Below are 26,102 nucleotides of genomic sequence, written 5' to 3' on the forward strand. Positions count from 1 at the left end.
TGGTCGCTCGCGGCCCAGGCCCCAGCCCTACCTCGGGGCTCGCTGTCGTAGTGGCCTCTTGGGCTGACGCTCTGTCGCCGCTCCCAGTCGGGGCTCCACGGCAGAGTCCTGCCATCCGGGAAGCAGGTAGGAGGGACAAGTGTCCTGGCCGGCATGTCTGCCCAGTCCCAGGGGGCCCCTCTGCTCCTGTTGGGCACCAGGCCTCCAGAGCAGACCGGGGCTGTGGGCACGGTGCTGGGGCGTGAGAGCGACAGGTCTGAGACCGGGTCCCCGAGAGTGTCCGGTGCCTCCGACCTGTGCAGCTTGGCTGTGAGGATGTCGATCCGTTGCTTCAGGACATTGGCCATGGTCTCCAGCGCCTGTAGCCGGGCCTGCTTGTAGCGGAGGTGCAGGGGCCCCGGTGTGCCCAGGTGCTCGCTCTCCTCGGGGTCCAGGTAGATGCACACGCCTGGGCGCGGGGGGCGGGTGGTCAGGTCCTGGTGCTTCAGGGGGCCCGGGGAGGAGCGGGCAGACATCAGCATGGGGGCACCATCCCAGCCGTCCCGGGGGCCGTCCATCTCCAGAGTCTCAGTGCGATTCAAAGCTCTGTTCAAACACAGGCAGAAGCTGCAGGGAGAGAGGGCAGAGGGGGTCAGGTCCGGCGCATGCGTCCTCTGCTGCGTGTTCAAAACACGTGTGTGCAGGGGGGAGCCTAGCGCAGCTTCTGTGAAGGAGCGCATCCATTTACAGTGACTGTCTCTGGCCGGAGGGGTGGCTACGGGCCTCTATACAACAGGGACCACACACGGCCCGAGAAAGACCGAGTTCTGGGGTTTAACACCAAGAGCCTGGGCGACAAGAGAAAAAAAGAGCTCAACCAAAGTGTTTCAAAATGCACAACTTGTGTGCATGGAAGGACGCAGTCAACAGAATGAGAAGGTGGCCTCCGGGAGGGGGGACATGATGGCAAACCCCAGATCTCATAAGGGTCAATGCCCAGACGTATGAGGAACACCTACAACTCAACAACAACAAAAACACCACTTTTCCATAAAAAGGAAGGAATCCTGACACTGGCTACAACATGGATGAACCTGAGAATGAGGGACCAATCCCCAATGATCGACTCCCAGGAGGCCCGAGAGGAGTCAGATCCACACACATGGGGAGCAGGAGTGGGGGCGGGGGGATGGGAAGGGGGTTTAACAGGACAGAGTCCAGTGTGGGAAGATGACCACGTGCTGGGGACGGACAGAGGGGACGGTGCACAGCAGTGTGAACGCACGGACTGGCACTTAAAAGCAGTGAAGATGGTAAATCCATGTTATGTGTATTTCCCTACAATGTCTTTAAAATGTGGAGGGAGAGGGATGCCTGGGTGGCTCAGCCAGTGAAGTGTCTGTCTTCGGCTCAGGTCGTGATCTCGGGGGCCTGCGATCGAGCCCCGCGTCGGGCTCCCTGCTCAGCGGGGAGTCTGCTTCTCCCTCTGCCTCTGCCCCTGCCCCCGCTTATGCTCTCTCTGTCTCTCTCGGTCAAATAAAAAATACAATCTTCAAAAAAATAAAATACATAATCGCGAAAACAACAAAAACAAAAGAGAACAAAACAGAAAAGGAGTGTTGGCAGAGCACGGAGAGGCCGGCATCCTCCTCCGTTGCTGGGGGGGGGGATGCAAAATGACGCAAGGTGGGAAAACCACCTGACAGCTCCCCGAAAGTGAAACGCAGACTTCCCCTATAGAGGTGCCCGGCGAATCCACTCCCACGTCCGTCACACGAGATGGGTATTCAAGCCATTCATTCACTGCAGCCCAGAGGGGGTGGCCCAGATGTCCCCCAGCCGGCCGATGGACACAGCGTGTGGGGTGTCGTACCCCACAGTGTGACACTGTGGAGACTTATTTGGCCGTGAAGAAGGAAGGAAGACCTGACGGCCACTGCAGCAAGGATGAACCCGGAGAACACGCCCCAAGGAAGAAGCCAGACCCCAACGGCCACATCTGCGGGACTCCGCTCATAGGAACGGTCCCCACAGATGCCTCTGTGGAGGCAGAACGCAGGCGGGCTGCTGGGGAGCTGCTGAAGGGTATGGGGTTTCCTTCTGGGGGGCTGAAATGTTCTGTGAGCAGAGCGGGGGATGGCTCGATGCCCCTGCATCGAGCACTGTAAATGTGCTGTGGGAAGCGGCGCCCCCCGTGATCACCCGCTCTGGGCAGAGGGAGCCCCACCCAGCAACGGCAGCCCCCGCCTGCCGACCCACCTGCCCGGGGCCTCCTGGTCCCCCAGCACCATGCCGGAGGTCACCTTGCTCCACTCCAGCACAGGCGACCCCAGGCTCCCGGGAGCTTCCAGGCCCTAAAGCAGAGGAGAGCACAGTGAGACCTCCATCCCAGCCGGAAGACCCCGAGACGGCTCTCTTAGCCCCAGGACTAGCCCTGCCCTCTAGAGGGGCTCAGGCTGGACCCCATGGGGGCCCCTTCTCTAGGGCTGGGGCAGAGGCAGTGGGTCCCTCCTCCACCAGCCCCGGGGAGGCAGGCATTTGGGGCTGCCAGGAGCTCAGGGGCTGAGCTGGCCGGCACCGTGTCCTCACCCGGGCCCAGCACCTACCCTGGACGGCGCACAATGCGGGAAAAAGGTCACAATGCCGGGGTTCGTCTGGGAGACCACAGGGACGGCTTTGCCGAGGACGGCCTCCCGCTGCTTCCTGTAGACTTCCTGCAGCCTCTGGTTCTTCAGCTCGAGCGCCCGCACGGCCGAGGCCTTCTCCTCCAGGGCCTGCCGCCGCCGCGCCAACGTCTTCTGGCGCATGAACTCCCGCAGCGCCTCGGTGCTGTAGCGGTGGCCCAGGGCCCCCCGGGGCTTCGGGCAGGGTGGTGGCACCCGTACCTCGTCCTCCTTCCCAGGGGCACCCCCGGCGGGCCTCAGCCAGCCGTGCTCCACTCCAGAGGGCGGCAGGAGGGAGCCTCTGCCCTTGCACCGGGTGCTAGTGCCCTGCGTGAAGGAGGCGCTCCGGGACCGCTGGCCAGAAGGGCTCCAGGGTCTTCGGGCAGGGCTCTCCCAGTCTTCATGAGTGGCCCAGGTCCGCGGGGGCCTGGAGGTCTGCCCGGCCGAGGCACTCCAGGGCCGCTGCGGCAGGGAGGTCAGCCTCTCAGGGGGGCTCCCGGGCCTCTGGAAGGAGGGGTTCCGTCCTGGGGCCGCTCCAGTCCGCTGGGACCTGGAGGCCTGCCCGGCCGAGGCGCTCCAGGGCCGCTGCGGCAGGGAGGTCAGCCTCTCAGGGGGGCTCCCGGGCCTCTGGAAGGAGGGGTTCCATCCTGGGGCCGCTCCAGTCTGCTGGGGATAGGACTCCCACCCAGCCAGGGTGCTCCAGTGATGCCCAGTGGGGAAGCTGCCAAGCCTCTCTAAGGAGGAGCGCCTCCCCTCCATCCTTGCTTGAGGACTCTTGGAGAAGGAGCCCCGCACATCTGGGGTGCTCCAGGGGCCCCACTGCCTCCTCCCCGCCGGGTCCTGCAGCCGCAGCTTTGACCGCCCCAGCTCTGGCCCTCCCCTGGAGTGGCGGTGCCGGGCCAGCTCCAGCCCGGCCTGGATTTGCTGGCGGAGGTCTCTAAGGACGGCCATAGCGTTTTGGATGGTCATAGGCTGATCGCAGGAAGCCAGGTTGGGTGCGTTGGCAGACAGCTGCAGGTCACCTCGGAAGGAGGCTGGACTGGGCATCCGGGGGCCGACAGGGGAGCTCTCGGCAGCTCCAACTCTCTTGCCATCTCCTGCAGAGACAGGTGGTCACAGGTGTCAGGAGCCGTGGGGGCCCAGGAGGAGCAGAGCCCGCTCCCTGCCCCAGGCACCCTCAGCCCTGCTCCCAGGGAGCGCGCCCCTTGGCCCTTACATGCATCATGGCCTTGGACACTGCACCTCTGGGTGCAGGTCCTACGCATGGGTGACTCGGCCTGGCACAGAGCCACCCACTCCAGACTTGGTGGAAACAGCACGACTGGGTGACGTGTGTCTCCTAGCGGAGCCCCTGCCGCTCCCATCCTGCATTCCCTACCATGGGAAAGCCTAGGTGGCCGTGCCCTGCCTCCCAGGAGCCTAAAACATGTCTCTCAGGGGCAGAAAACCTTTCTTTGGCTTTTAAATATCATGCTTTCTCCAAGTCCCGTCTGATGGCAGATCTGGAGGGCATTGGACAGGCCGCTGGGGAGAGGTTGCTCCTGCACCCGACGCCACGGCCTTCCCCTCCGTGCCCCCCCGATGCCCCAGCAGAGCAGGGAGGAGCACAAGCGGGGGTACCAGCTACCTAATTCCGCCGTAGGGGCCTGGTCTCTTGAGGGAGCCTTGCTCTGGAGCCCGGGGAGGGTGGGAGGGGGCCCAAGCAGGGCCCTCACCAGGGCTGGTCCTTTCCTCCAGGCGTAAACACCAACCAACTCAGAATCTTAAACAGAGAAAACGCACACACAGCGGAGCGGCCGGGGCCTTCCAAATGCGGGCCCAGACGAGGAGGTCTTTGGCCCCGGGGAGCCCACGGAGACTGCGTCACACGCTCCCAGAGGAGCTGGGGCGAGCCTCAGCCAGCGGCCAGCAAGAGGCAGGGCCGAGTCCCAGGATGACTCTGGCCGGTGACCTGACTTCTCTGACCCTGGGTAAACGGGGTAATAAAACCCGCTCCCCACGGCTTTGCCTGTAAAAGCAAGGCCACGGGCCCAGGGGCACTGCACATCCTGGGTCAACGCCAGCCCACACTAGCAAGGACCGCACTCAGGAGGAGCCGCGAGGGGGAGGCTAATGTACGCTGGCCTCTGCCCTGAGCCGGGGAAGGTCTCTGCTTTCATGCTGCTGAGGCTCCGCCTACAGGGGGTCCCAGGGAGCACGGACACAAGCGCCCGCCGCCTCCCAGCCACCAGTGAGCTTTTGTTAACAAATGTTGTCGCATAAGAAACATCATTTATCAAAGCTCTTACTTCATAATCCCAGATTACACCCTCCAAATGCCAACACCAGCCCCACGGTCACTACAAACCAGGTTGCTGGCGGAGGCCAGAGCACCGGCCAAGCTTTAGCTCACACACACACGCGCACACTCGCATACGACACGCAACACACGCAGACACAGAGACCCACGCATAGACTCAGACACACACGCATACACACGCACACACACAGATATACACACACAGACACGCACACAGACACACATGTATACACACAGACACACAGAGACACGCATCTCCCCCCGCACACGCATACACAGAGACACACGCATACAACACACACAGACATGCACACAGACACACAGACACACAGACACACGCACAGACCGCGCACACGCACAGACACGCATGTACACGCACACAGACACACACGCACACTGCATCTCCCCCAGGGCCAGCCCTGGGCAGGAAACTGGACCTCCCAGGCCAAGACCTGTCCTGCCTCCCACAAAGGGGCTTGTTTTTGCCAAGCAAGGGGCCTCACAGCAGGGACCATGCAGAAAGCCGACCCCTGGGGGCAGGCACCCAACAGGGTCAGAGACCCCCCCACCGCCCAGACCCGGAGATAGTCACAGGCTGGAGCAGCGGCCCCAGGAAGGGGAGGGGGCTGCACAAAGCCACTCCCTTCATAGGCCACGCATGTAGGAAGGACCTCGGCCGCTCCCCAAAGCCGAGGCCCCTGGGACACGACCCAGGGCTACACCACCTTGCAGTCTTGCCCTCCAGGACCTGTCCCCAAGGCCACCTCTCCACAAGCCACACCCCTCCAGCGAGGGCCCCTGAGGCCACGCCCTCCCACACCAGGCGCCTGGGACACCCGCGGGTAAGAGCCCGTCTAACTCTGGCTCTGTCGATGACTAGCTATGGGCCTTGGGGAGTGACTTTACTTGGTTTCCCCATCTGTGAGCACCGCCCCACGGGACCACAAACATGGGCTCGGGCCGGGAGGGGTCAGGATTCTGCTGGCTCCGGGCAGAGTCAAAGGCCAGGGCTGAGGCCGGCACTGCCCAGCTGGACACGTTGGGGTTTTGAAAGGCACCAGTGGGGTCGGGCTCCCCAGCAAGGCTCCTCCGCCCTGGTCCCCCGACACGGCTGAACTGCACAAAATTGCCACTGCGGCTCCCTCCCTGGGGATACCACGCAGGGATTTGCCGCCCCCCCCAGGCGAGGGGGCTGCCCGATGGCCAGGCCCCTCCATCACCGGTCGCTCATCCCCCATTAGCCCGCCAGAGGGGTCCGGGTCAATAAATGGGTCCTGATGGGCACATTTTTTTCTTCTGCCGAGCAGTTTAATGGCAATTAATTTTTTTATGAGAGGATTTTTAATCTGTGGAAATGGATGAAGTCCCCAAGTGCCCTGTCAGAGCCCCAGGGCCGACCTAATCTATGATAAAAAATGCAAAGTGAGGTGCTATAATCTGAAATTAAATATTGGGCTTCATTTTCCGTCGGCCCGGATGGATGAATATTTTATAACTATTGCGATTTAATTTTTTGTTAACTACAGCAAATTCCTAATTCATCCAATTCCCAAGTCCTGTGGCTCTGACCTCTGACCCCAAGCTCATCTCTCCTTAGCCCAGCTGTGACTTGGTCACTGACAGAAACTAATGGTCAAGTCCGTCAGGGTGACACGGTGGTTACGATGATGGATGCAGCGTGAGGCAAGCCCTCTGACCCAGTGTCGGGCAGAAAGCAGGTCATTTGTCAAGCGAGCCATTAAAATAAAGCTGAGGGGTAGGAGGAGACGACGACGCAGAAAACTGTGATATCTCGTGCCTTCTCCGTGGGCCTTCTGGAACCTTCTCCGTGGCTCCCAGCATCCCTCACTGTCAGGTTCGAGTGGAGGTTCTCTCTCCTCTCCTGTTGCTTCCTACCCTTGCTGAATAGTTGTGTCTGCCCCAGCGGCCTGCGGCTGCCTGCCTCCCTCAAGGGGCCCTGAAGCCAGCGTGGGGGAGGGAGACGGTCATGGTCCCGCCGGAGCCCGCGCTGCCCCCAGCGGAGGTGGTGGGTCTGAAGGCGCGGAGCAGAAAGACGGCGCGGGGCACGGGCAGAGCACGCACCGCTGGGCTCTCTCGGGTGAGCCGCACAGGCCTGGAGCTCGCTCGCCCACGTGGGCCTCTGTGAGCCTCAGCATCCCCATCTACAGGATGGGGGCAAGCCCGTCTGCGGCGGAGGAGGGCCGTGAGGGTGGCCGAGCTGGGGTCCGGGGAGTGCAGCTGCTCCGCACTGACCCCCCTGAGGAACAGTGCCGCCTCGTTCCCCACACACCACGCGGGGCCCTCCTGGGGACTGCTGGATCCAGGGCAAGGGCGCGCCACAAACCTATCCAGGCTGGACAGCTGGGTCTCTGCCGGACACCGCCACCCCGCCACCCGCCCAGGCCCCAGGGGAGAGACGCCCCAAGTAGAAATTCCTCTGGGACCTCAAGCCCGCCACCGTCCCCACGTCTTCCTCGGACTCTCCTGGGACATGGTCGGCCGACGCGCCCCCTCCGTGACGGCTCCATGTCCCCAAAGGGCTGGGAGACCGTGGACACGAGGCCAAAGGCCTTTGCTGCAAGCAGGGCCTCAGTGAAGCAGGTGTTGTGGGTTTGCTGCTGGAGTCCAAATCCCAAACCAGGCAGATAGGGAAAGCCCCCCCCGCTGCTGAAGGCCGCTGCACGGCGGCTCCCCGGGAATGCCGCGGACGCGCAGCCGACACATCTGTCCACCGGACACCTCGCAGCCGCCCACCATCACCGGTGCGTCTTCACACACGTGCGCGCCGGCTATAAATGTGTGTGAAGGCACGGTGAGTGAGCGGCCCTGTGTGCTTGGAGACCTTCGCAGTCTGGGGGCTCGGGGCTTTTGTGGGCTTTCCCTCCATCATGGTGGGAGGGCCCTGCATGAGCGGGGACCCCCCGGCGCCCCGGGGACAGCCAGGGTCTGCAGTTCCCCGAGATGCAGACGCCAGCACTGCCCTTCCCCCGTGCCCTGCAGACCCACCCCCCCGCCCAAGCCCCTGCCGATCCCAGGTCCCCGGGTCCACAGCAGCCCAGGCCTCTGCTGTCCCCGGCACCAGAAACCATGCGCCAGAAAGCCGTGTGCCCACCTGGTGAGCTGGGTCACAGACGTTTACCCCCAGGACATGTCGCGGCCCCAAATGGGCAGACCTTACCTTTGTCTTTGGCGGCTCTTCTGGGGATGGGTGATCTGGGGGCCTTCTCCCTTTTGCAAGGACTACTTTGCATCCTTCTGGCTTTCTCCCGTGGAACTTCAGGGAGGGGAGAGGAGGAGGGAAGGTGAGCAGTCACATTCACGGGGATAGCCACGCTCGTGGACCCGGGCTCCTATGGAGCAAAGCACCTGTCCTGCCTGCTCCCTGGGCCTGTGCAGGGCCAGAGGGATACCCTGGACTGCCCGCCCCCCAGCAGGCCTGGGCCCTCCACACCCTCCCTCCGGGACCCTGACTGGTCACAACTTCCTGGAGTGCCTGGGGCCGAGAGCCCCTGAGGACAGGAACGGCCTCCCAGCTGGGTCTGCCCTGCCCATCTCAGGCTGACCTGCAGCCCTTGGGTTGACTCAATGGGCTGTCAGGGAGTGGTGGCCAGCCAGGCTGGACAGGGGCTCAGCGGGGGGGAGGTGGGATCAGAGTGAGGACCACAGGGGCTTTGCATGGTGGGGTCCACCTGGCTGGACAGGAGGGGACATGGAGACCCCAAGGGGGTGGAGGTTGTCCGAGTCCCTTGGCAAGCACAGTGGGCTGGCAGGAGGGGACCAGCTTCCCGAGGCCCAGTGCTGTTTGGCCTCGGCCGGGGTGCAGCTGTGTTTGGGGAGCACCAAGAAGCCCACCAGCCAGTGCCGTGTGAGCAGGGCCAGGGGCGCTTGGAAAAGCCTGGCCCAAAAGGACTCTCCAGGCCTGGGCCGGTCCCTCCGTCCTCACTGCCCAGAACCTGCTGGCAGGAAGGGCCTCCAGCACCCTAATTCTGTAAGATCCCCTGACACGAGGCCCTAGAGGAGTCAGACCCACACACAAGGAGAGGGGGGCGGGGGCCGGGGGAGGGGACAGGTCTGTGTGTGACGCAGACAGAGCTCAGTCTGGGAAGATGACCACGTTCTGGGGACAGACAGAGGGACGGCTGCACAACGGTGTGAACGCACGGACGCCCCTGAGCTGTGCACTTACTAGTGGTGAAGGTGGTAAATCTTATGTGTACCTTACCATAATTTAATAAGAAAAAAAAAGACCTAGGCCCTGCCCCAAGCCTGCCTCCAGAGGGTTCTAACAGGAAGGATGAGACGTGGTGGTCAAGAATGGTGACCAATGACACTAGATGCTGTTGAGTCCCCGAGAGACTAGCGGCCAAATCCTGACCTTGGCTGAGGAGCCCCAGTGGCCTCCGTGGGGTGGGGGTGCTTGGGGAGCTGAGGCCGTTGGGGTCCCCATGGGTGGAGGAGGAGAAGGGCAGGGTGATCGCTGTGAGCCACGGTGGGCCTGGGCACCTGGGTGGGGAGCGGCTTCAGCCCACGGCCGAGCCAGAGCTGGACGCTGCCGCCTGGGCTCGGACCGGCAGGCCCCTTGGCCCCAGCCTGCATCTGACTCCGCTCACACATCCAGCTGGGGCGGGACACGCGCCCGAAAGGTACCTGCGGCTGGTGCCCCAGGGGTCCCAGGTCACATATTGACCCAACCTGACCTGCCTGGTGCCACTGTTGCCCCCTGGCCCCCCGAAGACCCCAGCAGCCTCGGGCATCCCAGGCAGCCTGACTTCTGCTCCCGAGCCCGTCCGCCTGCCCCACTCCGGGGCCTCCAAAACCTTGCTGGAATGAGGCTGCCCTTCTAGACTAGAGAGACGTCCTCCTCCCCACTCCCCATCCTGCAAACAGTATCGGCCTGCCAAAGCCCAAACCCACTGGGGCTCTCTGCTTAAAACCCTCCAAAGCAGTTCCCAGTGCCCATGGCCAGCAGTGCAATCCAGACTCTTTAAATGCTACCGCCCTCTGGCCCCCAAGCATGGCTCCTGTCTGCCTCTCCAACCTCACCCCTCCTATCTGTTGAGTGAAGGAGTAAGCCAAACCTTCCCTCGGCCCCTGGCCCCTTCCCACCGGCAAGAAGTCTGCCTACCCATGACCGAGCCCTCGGCATCTCCCAGGCCCGGGGAAAGGCTCAGCCAGGCCCTGTGGCTGGTATGTGTCCACACAGTAAAGACGTCACCCGTTCTGTGCAGGAGACCCCCTGCCCTTTGAGCCCCGGGCTGCCTTGCAGGGCCTGCCCGCAGTCCTTCCCTGAGGGGGAAGCAGAGGTTTAGAGGAGGTCCCGTTCCGGAGAATGGCAGGCCGGGTCCAAATCTGTGCCTAGCCCTTTCGTGGCGGGGGCCCTCTCTACTGTCCTCGTCTGAGCGGGATCATACTAGTGCCAGTCATATAAAGGGAGGGAAGCCGCAGGGTCCAGAACCAAGACGCGCTGACCGCCGCCTGAGGGTCCGGGCTGGGCTGCCAGGATGGCCAGCCGTGCAGCCCCTCACCTGAGGCCTGGCGCCGGGGCACCCCGGACGGCTCACACCCCTGGCCGGGGATTGCCTTGTCTTCCACTCCACATGGAGCCACACTCAGGGCTCCTAAGCCTGGAGAGGAGCGAAAGGGGGCATTGTGAGGACAGCTTCTGGGAGGGGTTTCCAGGACAAGGCCCCCATGTAGCAGCCACTCAACAGCCTCCAAAACAGCACCTTTGACGGAGGCCCCAGGCCTGAGTGCCTCCCACGGGGCCGGAGGGGGGTTCATCGGCTTCCTGGCCTTCCTCCGGGGGTCTGGCTTGGAGGCTCTGTAGAGGCGCGAGGCGCTGGACGGTGCGGAGGTGCCCAGGGAGGCGCAGCTGGCCTGCCACTGGGCCTGGGCCCGGATCTTGTCCCGCAGCTGCTCCAGCCGCGGGTTGCTCTCTCTGGGCTGCCGCCGGGGCCCCAGCACCTGGGGGGGCCTCTCCTTCCAGGGCCCGGGGGGAGATGTGCAGGACTCGTGGCCCCCAGAGGAGCCAGAGAGGCGGCCTGATGACACCGAGCTGTCCCCATCCTTGGCCTCCTCGCCTTCCGACCACACCGGGTGGCTGTGGGCCTTCCTCCGGGCGCCTAGCTGCTCAGTGTGGTCGGACCAGGCCACGTGGGGAGCTCCCTGCAGGTCACCTGGCTGCTGGGAGGGCCTGGGCCACCTCAGGGCAGCCATGGCGTCATCCTCAGCCACAGGCGGACGGAGCCCGGATTCCCTGGGGACAGAGAAGCAGCCCATGAGTCTGGTGTGGAGACCTGGCCGTGCTGAGCAGAACATCTCAGACTGTGCGCCCCCCAGTACCCCTCCTGCTCCCTCACTCTCCTGTCTCAGGATGCCCACGACCGAGAAAGGTGCAGGGGGGCCAAGAAAACGCCCCCAGGCACGCCCCCTCTCCGATTGCCACCTCGAGCCTTGCAGGCAGTCACCACCATCAGCCCAACTGACAGACGGGGAGACTGAGGCTCCGGAGAAGGCATGCAGCGGGGCACGCTGGCCCCCAAGTCCTCCGTCGTCACGCTGACCCGGATGCCCTCCCGGGGAAGGAGGCTGTCCCTCAGAGGTCCCCGCCTGGCCCGGTGGGCAGGCACAGATATGTGCAGCCGCACAAACACTAGCTGGGTTGGCTCTAGCCCCTCAGGTGGCGGGTCTGCCCAGGGCCCTGAGGAGCCAGAGTGAGACGGGGCAGCGCCTCTGGTTATCTTTGGGGTGGGGCAGGATCATTTCTCCTGGGCCGGCAGCCAGCATCCCCATGAGCAAGGTCGACATGGCCACAGGGCCGGGTCGGGGGCAGAGCCCAGTGAGCCCCCAGTCACCACCTGCCTGGGGTCAGAAGGTGCTTTCACGGGGCAGCCCGCCGGCCTGCAGCCCGGTGTCCATCCTTGCTCAGGATGGGCCGGCCACTGCCAGCTGGTCACGGCCTAGCCCAGTCCCCTGGCCCACGATGGAAACCCTCAGGATAGTCGTGGAAACTGGGTGGGCATGGTGGGCTGCCGGGCCCTGGGCTGGCAACGGCCTGGGGGGCCTTCCTAACGAGCTGCCCCGCAGCAGGGTGGGAGAGAATTCTGGGCGGCCTGTGACAGCATAATAACCCCATTGTCACTCAGCGACAGAGCCGAGGCCTTCGACTCCTGCTGAGGCCATGGGCAGGCCCCCCACCATCCTCCCAGGGCATGGGATCCTATAGCTGTGTGTGTGGTGAGTGGACTGGCCAGGGCTGGGGGCGGGCTCAGCCAGAGCCAGGGGGCCCAGTGCAGGGCTGGGGGCAGAGGCGGGGCTTGACCCCAGGCTCAAGCTTCAGTTCCGGACGGGGTCAGCCTGGGGGCCCCGGTTCGGGAGAGAAGAGCCAGCTCCGGACACGGTCCCAGCAGCTGGACGAGAGGTTCAGTGCTCCAGCCCGACGCCCACTGGGAACCATCTCCCAGGCCGCTGCCTTTGGCTCCTCGGGGTTGGTCAGGAGAAGTGGGCCCTGGCTTCTCAGCTCTCCCTGGCAAATGCTCAGGGCACCCTTTGGCCCACGGACATACTAGCTGAAGATGCCTGAGCCCCAGGAGCCCCAGGCCTGCCTCCTTGGCCCTGCCCTCCTCAGAGAGCACCCCAGCCTGGTCCACCTGCAGTGGGGTCCTGTCGCCTTCTCGCCGACCCTGGCAGGGCAGTATGGTGGGAAGGACTCGGACTCTGCAGTCAGCTGGCTCTGAGCTTGGCATGGTCCCCCGAGGAGGAGAGCTGGTTCAAATCCCCGCTCCGCCCCTAGCCAGCTGAGTAACCTTGGGTGACCAGAGACCCCACCCTGCCCTGCCTCTGGGTATTGTGAGCTTCTGGTGAGTTCACTCCAGCAGGAGGGTGCTAAGCAGGATGGCCCGTGTTCATGAGCAGTGGGATGGCTGAGCTGGCTATGAACCCTTCGTTTTCAGGATGCCCCAGAGAAAGGGGGTTTGCAGCAAAAGAGCTCCTAATTCCAGGCAGAATGGAGAGCCTCTGTGAGGCTTATTCTAAGAGCCTGTCCTGGGGAGCCAGGGATGCCTGGAGCCAGCTGCCACCGGGACAGGACACGGGGCGGGGCCCTGAGCCCAATGGGGCCCTGGTCATAGGGACACGGCCCCACATTCAGCCACCAGCAGGAGAGAAGAGTCACCCCAGGGACAGGCCCTGCCTGGAATGTGAGGTGCTGCCCCTTCGACTCCAACAACCCACTTCTCCTGCAGTTGGGATGAGGGGAAAAACGCATGTGCCTCAGACCACAGAGCCAGCAGAACCCCAAATCCAGCCTTTGGCCCCAGGGCCCTCGACCACACCTAGTAACCTAGACTGACGACACAGCTCTGCAGGCAGGTCCCCTTGCCAGTGGCACCGAGGCCACCATCCAGCTCTGGCCAGGAGTCCAGCCCTGCCCCAGCTTGCCTGCTCCACTGGGGACGTCGCCTGGTGAGGCCAAAATGCAGTGGGTCCCACCCCATGTTTCTTTATGGGATGTTTGTGAGGGGTCGGCATGGCAGAGGGCTGCCCCCGGGGTTTGGGAAAGCAGGCCCTTCCAGGAGAGCCACAGGGCACACGCGTGTTCCCACGACGTGTTGGGGATACATGGGGCCTGCAGACGGCTTCTGCTACATGGGGGCTGGCAAGCTCGGGGGACATCACCAGGGGGTGACCACAGTGTCCCCCACACCACCCTTAGAGGCTGGACAACTGAGGAGACTCCCAGAGACAGCTCAGCCTCCTCTAGTTCACAGAGAGGCTCCCCATTCTGGAGCAGAACCCCCTGCAGCCTCCACTGAAGGACCCCGCGGTCACTGCAGCCCCCGGGCCTCTGCTGAAGGACCCCGCCTTGGCCAGGCCCTGGGGCGCCTACATCGGCTAAGGTCCTGGGGGGCATCCTCTCCAGCGTCCACCTGACGTCCTCAAGGACAGCGGGAGAGGGTCATCCTGAGCTGCGGCGGCCGGAGCCAAGCCAAGCCCGCGTCTCTCTGGAGATCAGCTGGTGGCCCCGGTTTCCCACGAGCAGGAAAGCGGTGGGTCCAGAGCGGCGGCCCTCCGCAGGAAGCAGCCGTTTCATAAACACGACGGAACAGCTGGCTGCCATACACCAGAGTCGATAAAAGCAAAATCGTGAAATGAGTGTGTGACGGTGTAAATAACCCCAGCGTCGCGGCAGCCCCGGGAGCTGTGACAAGCCCAGACCCCCTCCCTCTCCTCCCGCTCCACTGGCCGCGCCCCGCAGGCCTGCTTTACCAGCCCCCCTCCAGACCGGCTCCTAATCGGGAGACGTGCTAGCCCCCGAGGCCTCTCCCTGCCCAGGACCCTCGGTGGACCCCTGCCCCAGCCCTCTGGCACCTGCTGGGGCGACCACAGCTCTGTGAGCCGGGCCCCGGCCAGGGCCCCCAGCAGCAGTGTGGGTACCAGAGGCCACGGCCTGGGGTGGGGGGCACCCGCACACAGGTCAGGCCCCCGCATCTCTACCCTAAGCAGAGAGGTAGGCCCAGCTGGAGGGTCCCCTGGCTGTGGCATGCACCCCCATCCTGACCCACCCCCCGCCTCCTCACTGGCTCACAACCTACAAATGCCACCCCCACTGTGTCCTGGTGCCCACTCCTCCGCCCGCACCACGGGGGACTGGGGACAGCGGGGGGCCGGGCTGGCTCCCTGCCAGAGCCCCCAGCACGGCAAGGCCCTGTGAGGTTTTGTCTCCCTGGCAGCGGTCCTGTGGCCCAGGGTCCCGGCAGGGTCAGAAGCGGGGGGGGTGGGGGTGCGGTGGGGAGGGCCACAAGGGTGGGCTTCTTGGCCTGAGGCTTACTGTGGAGAGCAAGCTAAGCCTCTGCACGCCCCCCTGCCCGGCCCCTCGACATCCCAGGGGCCCACTGCTGAGCTCAGGCAGGTCGTTCGCTCATCAGTGAAGTGGGCAGAGCACCAGCCCCCACCTGGTAAGGTTTCTTCTTTGAGGGTCAGAGACACAGGGAACACAGAGGGCTCACGGGGGGGGGGTAGCCTGGGGAGGGGGCTGACTGAGGAAGGAAAGCCAGCACGCCTCTGCCCTCCCCCAGCCCACCCCGGAGCCTGGACCGCCAGCCCAGGTCCACACCACTGGCCCGTTCCCTGAGGCATCTGCCCAGTGCAGCCAGAAACCGGCTCACCAGGGCCCCTGCCTCTTGCCCCAGGGGGGTGGGGGGCGGGGGGGGCCTACCCACAGCGCCCACAGCCCACTGCACGGTGCAGACCACGCTACTGTCCTGGCCCGGGCACTGCGGGGCTGCTCCCACGGCCTGGGCTGGCTGGAGGGGTGGGGTGGGCAGAGCGGGGTGGGGGCCTTCCTCCAGGAGCAGCTTCTCACGGCTCGTCCCCCGGGCCCCCAGCCCCAAGCAGGTCGAGCAGGCTTGTGGACAGTCCGTGGACCACGAAGGAGAAAGGCCCACCGCGCCCACAGCCCCGGGCCCCAGGGTTTGAGAGCACAGAGACCTTGCCAGCCCCGCAGCTCGCACAGGCCTGGACGTGGCCATGACACCGTGCAGCCTCCCGCTCAGACCCAGCCCCGGGCATTCGGTGGTCCCTCAGCGAGCACGCCCGAACCGGCCTGTACCCAGACCAGTCTGCAGCCGCCACACGCCCTGCCCGCACGCCGCCCAGCAGCACAGGCTGGGGGCGGGGGCTCGGAGGTCCGAAAGGAAGCACTTGGGAGGCTGACCCGGGCTCAGGTCATATCTGGGGAAATGATATGCAGGTGACAAGAGCGTCTGTCATATTGGGCCCTGCTGCACAAAAGCACACGCCTCCCGTCTGGTACACACCGGACAGACACACGGCACGCAGGCACACGCGTGCACACCGCCCAGGTCTGCGGAGCGGGGCAAGCAGGGCCGGCCTGGGCTGCCGAAGGCTCTGTGTGGGAGTCTGGCCAGGGCGGTGTCCCCCAGCCTCTGCCGCCCACTTTGCCCCAACAGCCCCAGTGTCTCCACAGCCGCTCCCCAGAAGCTGATGGACTCCTGGAAGCTGGTCGGGCCCCCAGGGTGGCAGATGTGAGGGCGGGGACAAGGTGACACAGGGCCAGCGATTTGGGAAGACAGTTGGCCGTTGGGAGGAGGGCGCCATCAGGGAAGCCAGATGGAAGCCCTGGTGGGCGAGGTGGGGCAGAGATAAACCCCGCAGACCGGCCTCGAGCAGCGGGCTCTGCGGGCAGAGGAATGAAATGAAGGCTGTCCACACCCCCACGGCCTCTCGGCTCCGGCAAACCCCCCACCCCCGGCTACACAACCAAGACTCATGGCACCGCCGCCCATGAAACCCACTGCCCAGGGGACCCCGGAGCCACCATCCACTGCTGCCAGGAGGGTCTCACGGCCACACCCACAGAGAGGTCAGAAGGGAGCTCCGCCGGCCCCCAGGCCCTGCCACCTCCTCGTCCCCCCGCCCCGCACGGCCACCCTCAGGCCCGCTGGGTCACTTGTGGAGACCGCTTGGGGCACCTGCCAGGGGCCAGGCCCTGCGCCCAGGGCGTTCCCCAGGCAACCTGGGGCTCCTCCCAAGCCGTGAGGAGGGCATTGTCACCTTGCCCACAGTCACACAACACAGAACAGACACCTGCCCTCAGCACCACCTCCTCCAAACCGGGAGCGAGCAGAGTAGACCGGGGATTCTGAGAAAGGACACCCCAGGGACCAAAACCATCTTCAGACAGCTCAGAACAGTTAACTCGGGGCCAGGGGTCTCCTACTGCTGCCTCACCCTGTAACTGCACTCCTGGGTGGGAGCCCTCCAGCAGGACCGGACGGCCTGAGGGGCCCTTTGTCCAGGGAGTTAGCTGGACGGGGTCCAGGCTGAGCCAGCCTCATTGTCAGATGATTGCCTTGCCAGGTGGGACCAATGCAGAACCACCCATCAGCCCCATCCGGGCGCTGGAAGAGTATTTATCCCCCCCATACACACGGGGAAACTGAGGCACAGTTCATCAGGGGAGAGTCTAGGGCTGGCCTTACAGCAGCACCGGAGCCCAGAGGCAGGGCAGCCCAGGGGGTAGGGCTCGTGGGCATCGCACGCCCAGGCAGCCTGGCTTTGCCCCTGAGGAGCCCCCAAGCCCCCAGAGGCAGCCCCCAGGCAGGAAGACCCCTCCTCAGGCAGGACAGAGAAGGATGGCTACCCTGCACTCAGCCACGTCCATGGAAGAAGGAAAGGCTGTCCCCTTCCCAACCCGCCGTGCCCCCACGCACCCCTCCCCCAGGGGCCTGGGGCAGGCCAGGCGGGCTCAGGTAGGGCCCCCCAGGGTACTCACCAGCTGGCAGGCCCCAGGCCTCCGTCTGCGGGGAGGGTGCCAGGCGGGGGCCGTGGCTCGAAGGCCCGCTGCCAGCAGAGCACAGACACGGGGCACCCGCACCTCCAGGTGTGCAGGAGGTCGGGCAGGAGGCTGGGACGCCCGCCCTGATGTTGCCAGAGAAACCCAGGCGTCCATCCGTGCAGGCTCCTCCTCCGGGCTGGCTTCCGGGAACCCGGTGGGGGCGGGGGACAGAGCCTCACCTGCACTTCCAGCCCACCTGGGCAGGGGACACACACCTGGGGCGCTCGTCCCCATGGCAGTGGGGGCAGGGCAGGAGGCAGGTACGCTCTGGCAGGAAGGGAGGATCTCCAGAGCGGTCCAGAGCCGCTCCCTCTCAGCCCTCCCCTGCTTTCTTTCTCTCTCTGCCCCCCAGGGACCACCCGGGGCTCCGGCGGTACAGCCTGGCAGCTAGGAGCCGGGGAGGGGCGGCCTGGAGGCAGACAGGGCCACCTGGCCCTTCGGAAGCACAGTGTCGGGGGTGGGGGTGGGATGGCTGAGACCCTTCAGGCTTCGAGACAGCGGGGGAGGTGCCCAGTAGGGGGAGGCGGGAGGAGGCAGAGCCACTGCGAAGTCCAGTTACCAAACTCAAAACCTGAGAGTCTCCTGCCTCCTTGGAGTGGGTGCGGCTCCGGGAGGGCCCCCCGCGTACTCACCTTGGCAGTGGAGGGACAGGAGGGTCTTGGGGGACCCTGGCAGTGCATTCTGTGCCTGGACCTGCGTGTGGGTCTTGGGGTTTGGTCGTTTGGCTAAGATCTGTGCCCGCACCCAGCGTCCTTATGCGAGGTTTTCAACTGCAGGTGCAGGTCGGTGTGTGGTCGAGGCTGTGCTGCCCCCACCCCTTCCCAGCTCCAAACTCGCACCTGCAGGGGCCCGGGGAGCCTGGGAGTCCCGGGGGCAGGCGGCCCCCCGATGGCAGTCAGGGTCCTCCCCAGTGCAGCTGACGTGGCGCCTTCTCTCCGTCATGGCCAGGGGACCCAGCCCCCCGTGGCAGTCCCCCAACCCTTGCCGTCCCTACCACCCCCCTACTCCCAGAAGCTAGGTCTTTCCCTCCCAAACAAACTCTAGTAAAAGTCTCCTTGCAAAAGATTCCTCTTGGTGTTCAGGAAATTCGGGTTTGGGGGCAGAGAAACTCAGAGCAGCCTGGTCTCTTAGAATCTCAGGGGTACACCTGCCCCCCCAGAAGCGGTATGGGGGCAGCAGCCCCTCGGCCCTGGGGAGTTGCTGGGCACTGTCCTAAAAGATCCAGGCACTTGGCAAGGCCACCTTGGCCCAGAGCTGGGCCTGCCAGGCAAGACCACGCCGGGGGGCAGCTGCATCCTGGGGCCCGAGGGTCAGGAGGGCATGACCCCGCCTTCCCGACCAAGCTCTGCACATTGGCTGGGCCGCCTCAGCCACCACAGCCCAGAGATACCTGGCACCCGGAGGTGGGCGGTGGGTACCAGAAGGGACACACACATAGGCGGCCTTTGTCCGTGGATGTCCATGGCAACAGGGCAAGTCCAGCTGGCCTGAGGTGGCCGAGTTTTGTTACACAGCCCGAGCTGACTGAGACACGTGCCTTCTAAAGTATAAGTCCTAGCGTGCAGCTGGGCCGCGAGCCCAGTCCTGGGCCTGGCACCGAGCACGGCCATCGCGAGCTGAGTCTGGCCGGGCCACCCGGGCAGCCCGCGTGAGACGTAAGAGTCTCAGGCAGAGCCGTGCTTGAGCCCGCGGTCTGGGCCCCACGGCACCCGCCGCTGTGGCACAGAGCCCTCAGCCCGGCCCTCCGGGGAGCCAGCACGGCCAGGCAGCTGAGCGGGGAGGGTGTGCCGAGCTTGGGTGCCGGATGGGCCCCTGGGAGTCAAGCAGGAGCAGGTATGGCGGCATGTCCCTCTAGCTTTGCCCCTGGTCGCCCTTGGTGTGCAAGAGAGACGGCCGGAGGGCAGTGGCGGGTGGCCTCCCGGCCGGGTAGAGCCTCAAAAGCAAAGGAGGTCTGGGCAGAGGCCCGTGGTGTGCGTGCGATGCGCGAAGGTCTCCCTCTCCCTCAGTTTCCTGCCCACCAGCCAGCACCGGCCGAGAAGCGACCTGAAGCCGCTCAGACGCGGCCCCGCCCTGCCAGCTGGGGTCACCAGCTGCCTCGGTGCTGGCCTGGGGGGCAGTGGCCACGTTGGCAGAGAGGGAGGCCACCTGTGGGCCCAGCACTGTGAACTCTTAGGGACCAAGGTGGGTCAGCTTCCCTGCCTCCAAACGCCCAGCCTGCCAGCACCCAGGGCGGCGCCGAGCCCCTGAGCTGGGCACCAGGCGACTCCGCTGAGCCTCCTCGTTCCGAAGGACAGCGGCTCCTCCTCACGGGAGGGGGCTCAGGGCCTCAGCCAGCACCACCCCTGGGGTTGCAGGCGTCCGACATGCACGGGATCCCCTGTGACACCGCACCCACTCTCATCACAGCAAGGGAGGGCACAGCCGGAAGTGTCCGCCGGGCCAGACCCCCGCGAGGGGAGGGCGCCTCGCCCAGGATCTCCTCGTGGGGCTGCGTCCCCAGCAGGAAGAACAGCTGGGCCTGGGGCCCGAGGGCTGGGAGCAAGGTCTCCCTCAGCCAGGGCCCCGCAGGCCCGGCCACACGGCAGTCTTCCCTGCCCTCCGACAGGCGCCGGCCCCTGATGCACGTCGGGCACCCCAAACTCTGCCTTGGCCTCCGAGTCCGGAGAATCCGACCTGCGACAGGTGGGGCCAAGATGAAACTGGTCACTCTGAGGGACGGGCGGGCTGTGCACTCCAAACCTTTGGGGCTGGCCAGACCCTGAGAAGACCCCTCCATTCTCCGGCTTGGGAGGATGCGGAAGGAGGGGGCTCTGTAGGCACCCCCATTCCCTGGCTCTCTGCCTCTGCAGGGTGGGGGGCCCTCAGTCCGGACCTCCAGCTGTGGGGTGTCGCCTCCAGGATCCAGCCTCCCCGTCAGCTGCTTCCCTCCCTCTCCTGTCCTCTGTGTCTTTATGAGCTTATAACTTAACAAAGAAACTCATTACTGTCATTTCAATGGGGCTTCCAAGGGGATCAAAAGTAAATGCATGTGGTTGGTTTGTCCCCAGTGGGTCCTCTCCCTAATTTCCCAATCAGCCTGGCTCTGAGCTCTGACCAGTCCCGCAGGGAGAGGGAGGGACCCTGGAAGCCTGGGGTCCTGTGTCTGGGGAGGGAGGCCAAGGACTGGTCTCTCCTTCCTTCCTTCTGCTTCTCTTCTCGACTGTTCTGGGCCAGACGCTCTTTCCGGAAATGTCCGTGCTCCCTTCTCTGGAGGCTTGCAGTTTGGAGGACCAGAGTGGTAGGATTCCAGATGCCTTTGGGGCTGGGGACTCCCTGGGGCCTCATGTGGACACCTGCTATGCTACACTGAGCAGCTGCCTCCCGCCCCCCTCCGTGTACGGCAATCATTGCCCCTAGATGGATTAGGAACACTGACGCCGGGGCCCCACACCACGTGGTGCACAGGACCCCAGGGCCCAGCGTCTCCAGCATCCCTCCCTCTCCTGCAGATCTGACCAGATGATTTGGAAATTAGGGAAAGGACCTGCTGTCCTTTTCCCAGGGCAACTGGGAAGAATCAAGCTGTGAAAAGAACCCCACCCTGAGGCCACAGAGGGCTGGAGAGGAGGCAGCCTGGCTGAGCTTCCGGCATAACCCGCGGGAGGAGGGGCTGCAAGGATGCAGTGTTTCCATGGCAACCGTAGCTGCGGGGAACCACAGGGCAAAGGCCCAGGGAACAGACCCCACCTGGGCGAGGGAGAGGGGGGTCAGGTGGGGGCCAGCAGGAGGTGTGGTCCCCCTCTCCTGCTTTCCTTGGGCTTCCTCTCTGCTGCTGCCAGACAGCCGGACATTGCAGGGGGACCCCACTGAGGCCGGCTCCTCCTGGCTGCCTTCCCGGCCTCCTGCCGCAAGTCTAGGCGTAGGTCTTGCTGACACAGGGAAGGGGCGCTCGGTGCTTCTTGAGATCGTCTGTGGTAGTTGCCCCCGGTCCCACCGTGCCCCGGAGAGTGGGCTGCCTCCTTGCTCGGCCCCAAGTCCTGTGCCCTCCACAGCTGCCCACCCTGCTTCCTCGTGCCAGGCGAGCCTGGCATGGCGTCCTGCCCGCTGCCTTCCCTGAGCCCCCATCCTCACTGTGTAGTGGGCACGGGCCCCCTGAGCACCCCTTCGTTCTCCCCCCCGACCCTGTGCCGCTGGAACATGCCACCCCTCCAGCCTGCCTGGCCGCCCAAGGCGTGGGTGGGGGTGACCGCGTGTGAGGGCAGAGGAAGGGCTGAAACTGGGGTCCTTCTTCCTTGACACCTGGCAGTAGGTGGGGCCTTCAGGGAGTCTGGCTTCCACAGAGAGGCAGGTGCAAGTGTGCGTGGGGGCTCCCGCAGCACTGAGGGGTCCCACGGGACCAGGCTTCCTCCTGGCTCTGTGACAACACCCCAGATGTGGCAGGTGGCACGCAGGTGGTGAGCGCCCAGCACTCAAGGGCCAAGGCTGGGGGGTGGGGGCAGAGAGGAGGTGGGTCCCGACGGTGGAGGCCCCTCCTGCAGGCCCACTGCAGCCACTTTTCCAGGTTCCCAGCTAGCAGGCTGGCCCAGTCCCTCAGGCTGGTGGCCTCAGAGGCCCCCAGGCCCCCTCTGGTCTTGCTGCCAAATGGAGCACCTGGGCCAGAGAGGCAGGCAAACGCCTAGCTCACTGGCCCCACACACGAAGTCTGTGCCCTAAGAGGGCCCTGCGTCTGCCCAGACCCCTGGGCCAGGCAGGAGGGGTCAGGCCAGGCGGAGGGAGAAGGTCAGTGCAGGAACAAGTTTCCCAGTGACAGCTATCCCTTGCTGGGGGTGCGATGTGTTCTAGGCCCAGGCCAAGGGCAGCACTGTACCCTCCAGGCTTCCGTTTGAGAGAGGAGAGAGACCCAGGGAAGGGCTGGGGCCCCAGCTTGTGAGTCACTGAGCTGGGCCTGGGCCTGCTTCCCGGCTTGTCCCCTGCTCCGGGAGCAACATCCGCACGGGCCTGGGGCCTCCCAAGCTCCACACCGTCCCTGCATTCTAGACAGTCAGGGTCCCCGCGGACAGAGGTTTTCTCCCTCCCCGGGGAGCCCAGGTGCTCGGCTTCCATGGGACGCGGGGGGGCGAGGGGGCAGCAGAGTGTCCACCAGCGAGGGCCTGGTCCAGGAGCAGTGGTGCGGCCACGGACGGGTGTCGCCCGGCCCCGCCCCCAGTCGTGTCTGCGCAAACCTCTCTGTGAGGCCTGGGAAGTGCTCGCGGGGCACGTTACGTGGCAATGAGGCCACAAAACCAGGTGACCCGAGTCATGGAGCAACCACTGAAAGTAAACACCGGGAAGTGAGCGTGGCTGGGGCCCCCAAAAGACACGCACCTGGTGTAAATGTGACCCGCTTTGGAAGAAAGGGTGAAGGACCTCAAGATGAGAGTGTCCTGGGGTCGGTGGTGCTGCATCCGATGGGCAGTCCTTCCAGAGAAGGGGACAGGCCCGTTGAGGACGGAGCGGAGGTGGAGGGGTGCCTGGAGTCCGACGCGCCGGCACAGCCAGGGAGGACGCCCCCCCGGAGCCTCAGGGGGAAGTGCGGCTCGGGGCCCCTTGACTCCTCAGGCCTCCAGCCCCGAGAGACAGCAGCGTTCTCATCTCAAGCCACCCGGCGTGTGCTCGTCTGCACAGCGGCCCCAGGAGGAAACACAGACGGCTTCGCCCCATCTCGGCAGAGTTCGGGGGGCCCTCACGGCGCCTCACTCACTCTCCTCCCGTGCTCACCGCCCCACGGCCCCCGGGATAAGTGCCAGCGGGTCAGCTTGGCCAAGGTCTCGGGGCAGAAGGGCTGGGGGTGGCTTTTAACCTCGGTGGCACTCCTGGAATGGGGAGCTGTGGGCAGAGAACCCCTAAAAGGGAAAAATCCTCTGCCTTTTCTATTTGCCTGCAGGGGCTTCCTTGGATTGATCTGGGGCAGGAGGTTTGCTTTCCTCATTCTGTCTGTTTAGACGCCCCCTTCCACCACACACCAGTGTGTACCCGGAGCCCCCAGACTATCCGCTGCAAGGGTCAGGCCTCCTTCTCTCTCCATCTCTCTGTCTCTGTCTCTGTCTCTGTGTCTCCCTGTCTCACTGCGTCCCCCATCTGCCGGGCCGGGGGGGCACAGATAGGCAGGGGCAGGGTTTCCGTCACCGAAGCCGAGGCTGAGCCCGCACAGACCGGCCTGCCGCAGGCAAGCGTGTCCCGCCTCACGCGGCTCCAGGGCTGTGAGAGGGGTGTGAGCCGCAGGAACGCCGCGTGGCCGGGTGTCATGGATGCTGTGGGTGGTGGACGGCCTCCCTCGGACCGCCAGCTATTTCCTGGGCACAAGGTCTCCTAGGGAGGCACTGGGCCCGTGGGCAGGCAGAACGTTTCCTGCCAGCTCCCCACGGCACGAGCCTGTGACCCCATCCATCCCCACCCCCGGCAGACCCCACTTTCTGAGGACTTTTGAGGGGCCTGGGGAGAGAGGAAATGGCTGCGGGGTGACCCATGGGGGCCTTGGGGCAACGGGGGAGGACACTCGCCCTGCAACTGTACGGGAGAGTAAGTTCCTTGTCAGGGTAATGAGATCATGGGGAACGCAGTAAACCTGAGAGATCTTACTTAAGCACGCGTGTGTACCCGGTGTGTGTGTGTGTGTGTGTGTCTTCTCCTTGACTACCTCTGCGCTCTCTAGTTGGGAATCCATGGCAGAGGTTGGCCAGGAGCCTGCAGGCCCCGCGTTGGGCTTGGCTGCTCCGCCCGCAGCCCTGGCAGTGCTCCCAGCCCCCACCGGGCCCTGCGGGAGCCACCTGGCTGCAGAGGTGGGAGCGGAAGGCAGGCAGGTCTGGGAGGCCATGCCGGCCACAGGGACATCCCCATCTACCCCCGGCCTCAGCCAACAGCTGGGGGGGCGGGGCGCACCTCGGAGGTCACACACCTTGCTGAAGCCTGCGTGCCCATCCTTTGTCCCTAGGACAGCTCCAGGCAGCCTGGATGGCCTCCGCTGGCCTGGCCTTCATCCCCGGCCCATGGGGAACCTGGAGAGTCCACCAGGTCTCCCCACTTCCAGAGGCTCAGAAAGAACCCTGCAACTGTCCACTGTCATCTCCCGCCAAGCGTGTCCCAGGGACAGATCCAGGGTGCAGATCCAGGAAGGCGTAAGACAGAAAACCAGGGCTTGACGTCAGCTCCCCTGCAGCCCAGTCCGGAGGCCTGGGCCACCACTGCCCTGTCTGCTTACCTGTACAACAGGAGGGGCGTGCCGACGAGGCAGGATGCCAAGAAGGCTGAGTGGTGGAGGGCAGGCACGTGGCAGGTGCCCTCGGGTGCTCGTGGCACGGATGCTGACGCGTGCTGGCAGTAAAGCCTGGGCCCTCCGATTGCCGTGCGTCAGCTCTTGAGACCGGGTGCCTCCCAGACGGGGTCCAGCATTACTGTCTGTGCCTACCCATCACATTCCGTCCAAGGATGTGTCTGGACAGGAAATCGCTTTTCTTCCCTCTAATGCTCCTTTGGGAATGAGGCCCATTAAGGATGGATGGATGGAGGGGGCGTGCTTGCGGCCTCCCATGGGAGCACTCTGTCCGGCTGGTGCACCAGGCAACACGAAGTGGGGTGGCAGTTACGAGGCAGAATGTAAAGAGGTGCCTCCCCCACCCCAGGAGGCTGGGGAGGGTGAGCAGAGCGAATGGGGGAGGCCAGGTGCAGCACCAGTGGGAGGCCGGTGGTGATGGAAGGATGGTGCCCTCCAGGAGCTCCTCCTGGCCCAGACCTGTCACCCAGGAGCCCCCTGCTCTCCGTGGACCAGTGATGCGCTCCTTCTCACAGGTGGGGGGCTATGTGGGCAATGCAGGTTGGGCTTGTCGCCTGGTGCCAGTCCTCATCACGTCCCACCTCCTTGCACGGGTTCTCTGGGCAGGAGAGAGTTGGGTCTCGACAGGGGAGACACACCTCCATCAGAGCAGCAGGGCTGTCCCGATCCAGCCAGGACCCAGGACCACCATCAGGGCCCAGTGGGGACCAGGCACAATTGCTCAGGCAGAGTGGCCCCAATGCCGGCGCTCCCCAAGCTCTTACAGTGTTCCAGGAACGGCGACTCGCAGCCTTCACGGCCCCTGCAGGACTGAGCCACTGAACACTATTCACGGGTGGCAGAACCGGGGCTCAGAGAGGGAAAACAACTTGTGCCAGGTGACCTGGTGGGGGGCCTGTCAGCCTGAGCCATTGGCCGGCTCAGCGCACAGCACCCCCAGAGGGTTCCAGCTCCCCCGGAAAGCTCTCATATAAAGTGGAGACTCTTCCAGCCCAGGGACCCCGGCTCCCCAGTCTGCCTGTTTCCAGGAAGGAAAACAAGATGCTTTCCCCACAGTCACCGCTACGGGGCCACACATTTCTCCCTTACTCTGCCATTCACATCACGTAACTCCGAGGGCCTTCTTGGCACCAGTCCCCTGGCCGCAGACCCAGGGGACCCATAGGGGCTAGCAGCCGTGGCCTCCTGAGGGCACTGAGCTCAGGCCTGCCATAGGTGGGGCCCCAGGCTTACAATGATGCCAGCTCTGGAGTCACCCCAAGGACGCAGGTTGGGGCCGTGGCAGATAAGGGGGGTAACCCCGCCCACGCCCCCCCCCCCAGCCGGCAGCGTGGCCACAGCAGGGAGCAAGGCCTTGCCCAGCTCCTGTGGTCATGGGGGAGGGCGAGTAGGATGGGCCGCCAGGCAGCCAGCACTTGGGCACAGATGGTTCTCATTCCCACTGCCTCTCTTCCGTAGGAAAAACAAACTAGCCCCGGGCCAAGAAGCCCTTTTTTATCTTCTGTTTATTTTTGT

The 26,102-nt window shown here is 64.7% G+C and overlaps 1 protein-coding gene across 1 annotated transcript in view; it reads right to left on the reverse strand.

Annotated features, from left to right (window-relative positions):
* Positions 1–18,241, reverse strand: part of LOC116641372 — a 40,962-nt gene extending 22,721 nt beyond the window's left edge. The window contains exons 1-9 of the mRNA XM_032419030.1: positions 18,139–18,241; positions 11,428–11,641; positions 10,353–11,197; positions 10,157–10,227; positions 8,081–8,291; positions 4,270–4,404; positions 2,586–3,739; positions 2,239–2,333; positions 32–606 (exon numbers count right to left, since the gene is read on the reverse strand). Coding sequence (XP_032274921.1) covers positions 32–606; positions 2,239–2,333; positions 2,586–3,739; positions 4,270–4,404; positions 8,081–8,291; positions 10,157–10,227; positions 10,353–11,197; positions 11,428–11,641; positions 18,139–18,241 — 3,403 coding nt within the window. The remainder of the gene's footprint in view (positions 1–31; positions 607–2,238; positions 2,334–2,585; positions 3,740–4,269; positions 4,405–8,080; positions 8,292–10,156; positions 10,228–10,352; positions 11,198–11,427; positions 11,642–18,138) is intronic.
* Positions 18,242–26,102: the final 7,861 nt, after the last annotated feature.

This window comes from Phoca vitulina, unplaced genomic scaffold (genome assembly GCF_004348235.1).
Source record: "Phoca vitulina isolate PV1807 unplaced genomic scaffold, GSC_HSeal_1.0 scaffold21, whole genome shotgun sequence".
Lineage (NCBI taxonomy): Eukaryota > Metazoa > Chordata > Mammalia > Carnivora > Phocidae > Phoca > Phoca vitulina.